Below are 10,004 nucleotides of genomic sequence, written 5' to 3' on the forward strand. Positions count from 1 at the left end.
ACGAGTCTTCATTCCGCTTTCGCGAACAGACGCTGCGGCTGAGCTGCGATCGATGTCCCGTGAGTGTACCTTGCCTCTGTGAGACTCGAATGTTTTCACCATGTGTCGGTTGCGTTCGTTGTCTCCGGACATACGGATGCACCTCCCGCCTGGGTTACCACCACGTGAACAGACCGTGCTCTACCGTCTGTGGCTAGGCGTTGCCTTCACGAACTCATATGCTTTCCTCATTGGAATGGCGAACAGCCCCACGTGCGACACATGCAACACCGACGAGACGCTAGCACACATTATCTGTGTCTGCCCGCGGTACAGTGCTGAGAGAGAAGTGATGTGCAGAGTACTGGACCAGTTGGACAATCGTCCACTCTCAGAACTGAAAGCTTTAGGCCAATGCTCCGAAAGAACATCCGCGTTGAAGGCATTACTCGCGCTACTAAGGTTCTTGCGGTCCACGGGGCTTCACGACAGACTCTAAGAATGACGCCCCCTACCGCTCTGTAGTGTACGCGCTTTGTTCGTGCTTGTCTCCCTTTCTTTCTATCTCCCCCTTCCACTCTGCTTCTCTATCTATCCCCCTTAACCCTTCCCCCTGCGCAGGGTAGCCAACCGGAACTATCTCTGGTTAACCTCCCTGCCTTTCTCTGCATTATTTTCTCTATCTCTCTTGGGAAAATGCAGTAACTACTAGCTGTGTAATATTTAGTGAAATCTACACACGAAGCCTATGGCTAGATTTTCTTAAGCCCTTTTGTAGAATCATGCTTATAAAAAGTTTGAACTCATCGCAGGGAAACAACACTTTCATCAGTATATGTACACGGCACACGCACAATGAACTGCTTTTGTTGTGCACTCTTACATTTTCAGAGCAAAAAATTATCAGCAGTCAAAACACTAACATAGAAGACAGTGGGGAAAGAATCAACAAGGAACGCAACAAGCAGACTTGAAAACGTGCATGTGTAAACCATTTGACTGACATGTTTTGAAGAACGTTGTCGTGATTTCGCGTCACGCCGCTTCTAAGATTATTCGTCCATACTTTGCCTTTAAGCGAAAGCAGTACTGATTTTGACGTACGGTGCAGTCATCCAGCAAAACCCGCGAGCATGTCCCCGTCTCGGACTCCGAAAGGAATGTTTGTACTCAAAGAAAAAAGTGCACCTTCATACCGACAGGTGCATCAATTTCAGCCGCCACTTCTGGAATACTGACTATTTGACAGACTGCCATAGAATACCAAACAATTCACCTGTGAAGCCTAAGCTTCTTCAATGCAAAAACATTTCGAATTTTAGGAGCATGTTTTTGGACCAGATGCCTACTTCAGTTTCATTCAAACGAGTCTATAAGTCTCACCTGTGGTAGCAAGTGATGTGAGCGTAATTGAGCGTAATGAGCTTACTTCACGGCGAAAGTAATTTTTAACTGAAATCGGAAGGTTTTTCTTCAGGAATAATGTTTAAGCTTTAAGAGGTTAAATCGTCATTTACCTGACAGACCAGATATAAATGACCGGATATAATGTAATACTCTTAACCAGAATGGTGAGCCAAAGACGTGCCGTAAATTTCGGCGTTCTTTAGAGGAGTATACAGGAAACACTGCCACTGTCACTTCACAGAAAAGCATTAGAGATCAGGCAGATCTACTCTGTAGCCCATAACTGCTTTCGTCAAGATCAGGTTGATGTAAGCATGCTACATCTTCGATATGAAAATGGGACCACATGCACGTGAATAATGCGCCTAAATTCTAGAAATATAGTAATTGCAAAACTGAATAACCGTAGTTTTGCACCCTTAATTTTAATTGAGTATAATGCTTAACTCAAGTCGGTCTCAAAAGGCACCATAAGCATAGGAGGGCGTGTGAAGGTGAAATCCAGTGCGAATTCGCATTTTTTACACGCTATCAACAGCAAAGCTGTTCTTGGGTACATTTAGGAATCGTTCTTTACAAGGACTTAACTTTTAACTAACGACGATTGTCAGCCAGCAGACGCGGCATTTCTTGAAGTAATGCACATTTGCATGCCTTGTAAGTCCTAAAGAACACCAGTTTAACACTGATAATCTATATCTGCAGTGACATAGCGAGCTATCTCAAACGCGACCATTGCTGGTCGAGTGGACAAACGTGCTGCCGAGCTGCACCTCCTTGAGCGCCGCCTGCGAGCATCAATTCAGCTGCGATTACGCCTTGCATGGCGCGACAACGGGAACATCAGCAAACGCTACACATCCGGGATCGAATCATGCATGACCTCTTTCCTCTGCCCAACAACACCGCGTTAAAAAAAGTGCGTGGGTATTATGCTTGTAGAAATATAAGCGATAAAGCTATAGCCTGTTTTTGATACCTCGATTTCTGAGCACGACCCCTTTCGAGCCGTCTTAAAGACAGTTTCACGTCACAACAAATATACTAAAAGAAACATATTTGAAGCCCTTCCAAATCTCCGACAAGACTTTGCTGAGTTTTAGTTTTTTTGTACAAATCCGACATTTCCTCTCGCTATTGGAAAGCAGCGCTGCCCTGGGGGCGCTCGTGAGAAACGGCCCTCAGCGCCCTAAGTGAGAACGTGCCACAACTCTCAGTCTCCCAAACCAACACGAGGCCGCAGGGAACACACTGTTTTTACGTTTCACGAAACTGTAACCTCGGCAGGGTCGACCTGTATTTATTTTTTTCCCTCCGTGTGTATATTGCAAACAGTGAGTAGGCTACGATCATCGAGGACGGATTCACTTGTGAAACACGTCCAAGGTGTGCCTTACGAAGAAAACTGCATGAGAGTCGTGCCCCAGTATGCTCCAAGCGTACACCGCCGATCATCTTGTGCTACGGTTTCGAAAGTATTGGCTCACTGTACGAGCTCTTTGAGGCAAAAAAATGGCTGTGGCTTAGCTAAGGTTAAGCCCAGGATGCGAAGCATACTATCCTTTATTTTGGTTGTTGAACCACTGTTTAGCCTGGTGAACTGCTGTTGCTTGGCTATATTTGGTTCGGCTAGACGAAGAAACAACTCATGCGTTACTCTGCTTCGCCTTGAAGAGTGGAACGCGACAGCGTTCCCGTCGACCCGCCAAGGGGTGTAAAACAATGGGCTACGGCGCAGCGACTACGCGCCCCGCATTGGACGCGGTGAGCGTCGAGAAACGCAGCGTTCGGCACGGCAACGAAAAGTGCGCCTGAGCAAGCGACGCACGCCTGAGCCTTAGAAACAGCTCGTTTCTAAGGCAACACCGCATTCACTAGAGGCGCTTTTGTACCGCTTTGAAGCATCGTACTCGTGGCTCAGTGGTAGCGTCTCCGTCTCACACTCCGGAGACCCTGGTTCGATTCCCACCCAGCCCATCTTGCAAGAGTTGAGCCAAAGCCACCTAGAAAATCAGTCTCTATATAGCACGCCGCAACCTTCGCTTCTCATTCCAACGAGCAGCTCTGTCTCCAGGAGGCATCTCACCTCGTGAGTGTCTAGCAGAGGCAAGCGCAGCTGCTTATATACCGCCGCGACGCCGCGAGCGACGGCGCGAGTTGGAGCCCCGTTTCTCCTCTGTCGTGACGTCACGGTGTCACGTGCTATTGAAGGCGACACCGCCGCGCCTGAGGAGCTGGGTTGAGCTCTCGGAATATGCTTCGCATAATAACCCTGAAAGGGAGAGGGTTGCAGACAGTAAATTGTTTTCTAGCTTGAGAAAACGATACCTGACCACGCGGCTCAGGTTTTCAAATTGCAATTTACGAGTAAAGAAGCAATAAACGCCATCGGAATTCAAGTAAGCGATCAGAGGTTTCTTTGAGGCACATTTAAGGGGCGAATAGGGACCAGTTCTGTCGTGGCCAGAGTGACGTTGATTTCCTTGGAGCCACTTATGGTGTCCACAACGCCAGAATGGAAGGCGCGTCCTCGTACAGAGACAAGGAAACTCGCCGCACGCACTTGGCAGTTCGCGGACCGCAGGCCAATGGCGGTATTCCTGGCAAACAGTGAGATCTCCCTGTCCCGCAGAGGATCTGTGAAATCTCCCTGCAGCGCAGTGACTTGGTCAGACAGAGCAGTGGTCGCGGCTATACACCCTGGCGTCGCCGGCAGCCTCACCGCCGCTCATCGCTCGCCACCTATATTGTCAGTAGGCCTTTTCCCGTTCACTTCGGATCTTCAGAACGAACCGCCTATGCTCCCAAGTACAAATTTCTTGTCACCATTGTTGCCATTTTGCCCTCTCCTGGCAATAATTTCACACGTAGAAGAGAACGCGCTGATATTTGCCGAGCTGCCAGCTGCCACGCGAGTACCGCTCGGTGTGCGCTGTCGGTAGCCATGCACTGCAGCTGAGCTTGACTAGTATCGGAGCTCTCGTTCGTTCTAAACACTGTACTACAGACACAGTCTTTAATAAAATGAACATTACATTACACATGACACATTTCGTTACACAGGACATCATATTGCTTGGAATTGAAGTTGCATAACCGATGCATGTGTCACCGGTCGCATCGACGCCGGTGCAGCGTCGATACGCTGTTTCTGCAGTAAACACGACATTTTCACCGTTTATGTTGACTGTGAGGCTGCATTCCACTAGTATTCTCATTTTCTTCCTTTTCATTTTGTCACCAGGCACTGTCAAATGCACCACGCGCTGCTGGAAACCCAGTGGGGATTTACACGCCTGCTGGCACTATTACTCTTAGTGCCCCCGAAAGTATATCGGCAGTATATATTTTTGTACTAAAAACGTATACATTTTGGTACTAAAAGCATTGCCATTTTCGATTTCGCTAAACTCAAATTCACACGGACATCATGCCGGAGAATCTGTAGAAATAGTTAAAACTGGGTGCTATCGCGTCTGCCTGAATCCAACGTCGCCGTGGAGCATACGCGTACTCAGGGAAAATAATTGAATTGTAGGGCTATATGATGACTTTATAGTTGTGACAATTAGACCAACAGGAATAACGACGGCCTTCAAGCTTTTCTTTTTTGTTTGTTTGTTTTTTCGAGGGTTTTGCACGTCCCAAACCTTACCGCCGCTGGCCATTTACTTCTGTTTCTGTGACTAAAAAAAATTCGCGCGATGTCCGCAAAGCGGCGCACTGTGTCTGTTCGCAACTCCAGCCCTGGTTCCCCATTTCAGGCGCCCAATTTCTGCTCATGCTGGAATCTTCGAGTGCGACAAGGAGATGTCAGACGACTTCGACGACGACGCCAAGATGGCAATTTTTTCCTGGCACATCCCAAAAAAGATATGCAGCCCTGTTCCCATTTACGTGAACGTTACAGTTGCTGAATTGAAAAGGGGAGAATTTGTTGAGAAGGATACCACTTTGAACTTCAATAATAGGAACAAGATAGAAATAAGGACACCGCGCCGCAAGAGAAAATGGCGACCTAAAGGCCTCGACAAAGTCGTTGAGGTAAGACTTATACAAGCCATTTAGTCATGCGCTAGTGTCATACTGCACATACTTAAAGGCCAACTGCAACGAAATATTAGTTTAGATAAATTTTTTTATAAACAAGTGTATACAACTGAACCAATCTTGGCAAAGCTAGAAGTCGTATAGTCTTTTGTTAGCAGCCTTTAAACAGCACATAAGCAGACCATGCGTGCTCGTGGGAGTGTGGCAGTGACGTAAATCCCAGCACGTCGGGTTCGAGTTGTTTCAGGGAAAGGCGGTCAGGCGCGGTCGCAGGGTGGCCGGGATGGCTCGCGTCGCCGTGCCTAGAAAACCACTAGAGGAGAAATTAGACTAAAGTCTAGAGCGAGATAAAAGATGAGAGGGCTCGACGCGGCACCCCTTGGCGAGCGGCATCGGTGGACTTAGCGTGGACTCTGAGTTTGCAATGGTGTGCCATTACAATCCCGGATGCCATGCCGAGGAGAGCGAGTTAAGTCATTCTTCACAGCCTGCGAGCGGAAAGGTAGTGTCTCTTTGTTTGAACGCGATAGCGTTGAGGGGCCCGCATCGCAGAAAATCTGGAGCCGGCGTATGGCGTCGGACATCGTTTCGGCAAAAAGATGCTCGAAGCACCCATGTCCAGGCCTACTACGTGGCGCAAAGAAGTTACTGAACTAATTGAATTTCTCAAGCTAAACTACGTAGAAAAATCGTAAAGAACGACTTACACACAACCTACAGACATGATGGCGTTGTATTGTAATTTGACTAGAAGATAAAACATAAATCTGTTACGCGAAAACTCAAAGAAACCCCTTTTGCAGCATTTCTACCGATTCATAAGAGACTTTTAGCGTGTCCGCTATTCCGGCACACCAGGGCGGTTTGGGCGGATTACCGGATGGTCGGGGGCGTAAACGTGATCGGCCGGAGTGGTGCAGCCGCCTGGTGTAGTAGAGCTCAATCAGACAAACACAGAGCTAAAATTGCAGTAACCCACTTTATTCTGCTTCGCTGCTGGTGCAAATTTTCGGCAGCGGCGTAACTGTGTTCACAATTACGCCGCTGTCGAAAACTTGCACCCCAGCTAAGAAGAATATAGTAATTAGCTCTGTGTTCGCGTGGTTGAGCTTTGCACCACCAGCTGGCGCCACCAATCTGGCCACTCACGTTTACGCCCCCGACCATGCGGTAATCCGCCCAAACCGCTCCGGCTTGCCGGACTAGCGGACACGCTAAACGTCTTATATAGACCGGCCACGGGGTCTGCCATTTGCGCGCGCCGGCTCGCACGCATCCTGGGGACCACGGAGTGGCGCGCCCAGTTCCTTGCAATATCTCCAGATGGCGCTCGCCTCCGGCGCATCGCGGCCTACTAAAGTGACCGCGTTTCTACCAGAAAGCCCGCACTCTTGCATAGCGTTCGCGGCCAATGTTTCCCGGTAAACATTACGATTAAATGCGCTCCAGTTGCCGGGAAGCGTAAGAAGCAGTCAGGGATCTTTGAATTCTATGGCGTTCCAACATTTAAAAAGCGAATCTTAAGCGCCCTCTAATTTTTTTTTGCAGTTACAGTATCAAAAACTGCTATTTTTTCTAGCCTGTCGGGACGCTAGCATACGTATTCAAAACGTCAAATTTTGCACGAAGGCTAATCTATGCTATGTTAAACCAGGCTTTCTAACGCTGTCGAAAATTTTGTTGCAGTTGGCCTTTAAGATTTGGTGGGCTACATCTTAGATATTCGAAATAGTTTAATGATCACTTGTCACAAATCTGCAGCAATTGAGAATCGCCACTAATAACCACTTATAGAAGCAAGTTGGTGAATTCGCAGACAACTTTGTCCTCCTTGCTGCCACAAGCATAGCACGTGCGAGAAGTGTATTGCAAAATGAAGTGTGTCCTAGAGTGCAACAAAGTAGTGTCACTATACTATATAGAGAATTCATACTTGCGTTAGAAGAAAAAGTGGTTCTATATTTCTTTGTTAGCGTTCTGCAACAAAGCTCACAACGCTTATGTGTCACTAATTTTAAGGAACATACGGGCGTTCGGCATTCGGGAAGGTTACATCTCAGTAGTAAAGGTATTAATAACGCTTTATTCTTTAAATTACAAATGTAATGACATGAGTAACGAGCGAGTGAGACCAAATCAGGAGCTTTTTTTCCTGTTAGCGTTCAAAATTCAGTGTCAAAAGCACGAGTCATTTGTTTATGAAGGTAAACATCATTTTCGGGATATATGAGTGGCCGTTGCAAATTTTCTGAGTTCTAAATAAGATGATACTTTGCATTTCCTTGCATGTATATCGTATATTCTCTTTGCAATTCTAGCCAAAGTGGACTGCTGTAATAGGTACTATATAAGTAACTCTCGTTACAACAGAGTAGACACTATTTTTACTTCGGAATTTCAAACTTCTGCAGGTTACTGTGAGCATCATTATTCTGCAAATATCACTACTTTTCAGCGATAGCTCGTATAATTTGCAGAATACCACTTGATTCCGGCTTGAGATGCACGAGTAGACATTGTTTTATTGATTGGCTAAATGACCGATTGACTGATTGTTTGATGGGATCTAATTAGCAAACTACTTTCCTGGATTAAATTAACATCCTTGTTGTTTGGGTCCGGATCAGCTTTTCCCACTTGGCGTTCCTTAGCGCGCAGCTTAAGCTCGACACACGTTCCCCCATTACCAGATTCCTGTTTCATAACAATGAGGAACGCCACGGGCAAAAATCTATCCGTGCGATACTGTTCTCTTATCAGTTTATTCTAGAAACCTTTGACAACGCGGGTTAATACAAGAAGTAATTAATAACGATGAACCTGTGTAGCAATGCTGTAAAGCAACTGAGTCAAGTAGATGTCAGGAACCACTCAGTGACCAGTTCAAGTGAATGTTCCAACTCAAGGAGACTTTAGGCCTGCCAGCACATTTCTGTTATTTTTTTCTAATCTCGCGAACATATCTGGTAGATGACGCCCTCAATTTTTTTCCCTTGATGGAACATGGTTATAACGGCGTCTTTTTAGGACGGGACACAGAAAGAATGCACAGAGAACAGTTGCCGATCCTCAGTCTTCGGCATACTGGTCGATGCGTTAGTGACCATTTGAGGGAGCATCGAGCAAATGTGCAGCCTTTCGCAGCCGAGGTCACTTGGCCAACCATTGTAAAAGGTACCAGTTGGCTCCATTGTAGAAAGCACTTGCATACTCGGAAATTTCAAGGCTCAAAAAGAGGGAGAAATGTTTGAGGCATTTTGCATAAAAAAGGAACGAGAAAGTTGCGTTAGCAGTGCGCCGTGTCTTCACTTTTGCGCACATCAGTTCATTCCGTAGTGATGCAGGACATGATGATCTCCTTTGTGCTGACAGTGTACGCTGTTTCAATGTTATTTCCAATGTTTCTGCGCCGCAACTGCTGCTTGTGTACTTTTTACCGCAGTAAAGCTCAATTGAAGTTCGGCGATGGTTCTCTGTGTACTCTTTCGGTGTCCCGTCCTCAAAACACGCCGTTAAAACTATATTCTATCAAGCCAGCAACCAACTAGCCCATCCAAGTCTCTTGTTTTTCTCTCATTTCTTTTTTTACAAATTCTTCGCAGGTGGCTTCGCCGCCATGTCTCTACAACCTACTTTTTTTGCAAGCGACAACTTGTTGATATTTCTTTTCCATGTTTTATTTATTTTAGGCTTGTGAATTCACTGTGAATGTCACATTCCATGGCTGGTTTGCGTACGAAACAGATGACGAAGTAAACGGCAGCCGCTACTATTCCGTTGGTATTGGTGTGCTCCAGGACAAGAAAAACGGGCTTGTCAGAAGAAGACACAACAGATTGTCGTACATGATTAAAGGGACGTTTAAACGAATAATATTTTCGAAAAAGTATCCATAGTCCTAGCGCATTTTATTGGAATAAATTATGTGGCAAGGTGTTAGCCCTCGCTACCGTGTGTACCGAGTTCCTGCTGTGTGATGACTTCTGTAGATAAGAATACTTAGCGCAGTAGGAGACCAAATTAGAATAAGTGTGTCCTAGCGGGTTCAGTTTGGTGTTGTGTTTTGGGCGCAACGTTTGTGAAATATTAGGAGTAATACGTAATGATGAAAAGAAACATTTTAATCCACTAATGACGCTTGTCCACTTCACCGTCTTTCTTGTATGTTCCCGGGCCACTCGAGCCATTCTAGTTATCGATCCTTCAAGCAGGCATTGCTCATCACTGCATGAGGGCTCGCAACGTAGCGAAGGCGTAAATCGAAGCAAGATTCCGTTCCCAAGGTCAATTTTACTGCGAAAAGCAAATATCAAATAGTGATTGGAATGAACATGCGCGCCCGTTTGTTCACGCGCAGCCTTTTTGCTGCCGCTCTACAGCGTTGCGGCTTCAGAGCCGCGATACCTGCTGCTGGACATCCTCAGGTTGGTGCAGTATGATATTCACAGACCGTGAAAGCGGCGAATCGGCAATGCGCATGTGAAAGAACCTAAAGTGCCCCGAGAGAAAATGAGTGCTCATCGAAAATGCCAGGCCGGTGATGTTAACATATCAAAAAGAAGTGGTAC

At 46.5% G+C, this 10,004-nt stretch overlaps 1 protein-coding gene across 1 annotated transcript in view; it reads left to right on the forward strand.

Moving 5' to 3' along the window:
* LOC126537806 (uncharacterized) overlaps positions 1–9,381 on the forward strand; it is a 32,598-nt gene extending 23,217 nt beyond the window's left edge. Inside the window, exons 6-7 of the mRNA XM_050184882.3 lie at positions 5,151–5,430; positions 9,126–9,381. Coding sequence (XP_050040839.2) covers positions 5,151–5,430; positions 9,126–9,332 — 487 coding nt within the window. The 3' untranslated portion in view covers positions 9,333–9,381. The remainder of the gene's footprint in view (positions 1–5,150; positions 5,431–9,125) is intronic.
* The last annotated feature ends 623 nt before the right edge of the window (positions 9,382–10,004 follow it).

Source organism: Dermacentor andersoni, chromosome 4 (genome assembly GCF_023375885.2).
Source record: "Dermacentor andersoni chromosome 4, qqDerAnde1_hic_scaffold, whole genome shotgun sequence".
Lineage (NCBI taxonomy): Eukaryota > Metazoa > Arthropoda > Arachnida > Ixodida > Ixodidae > Dermacentor > Dermacentor andersoni.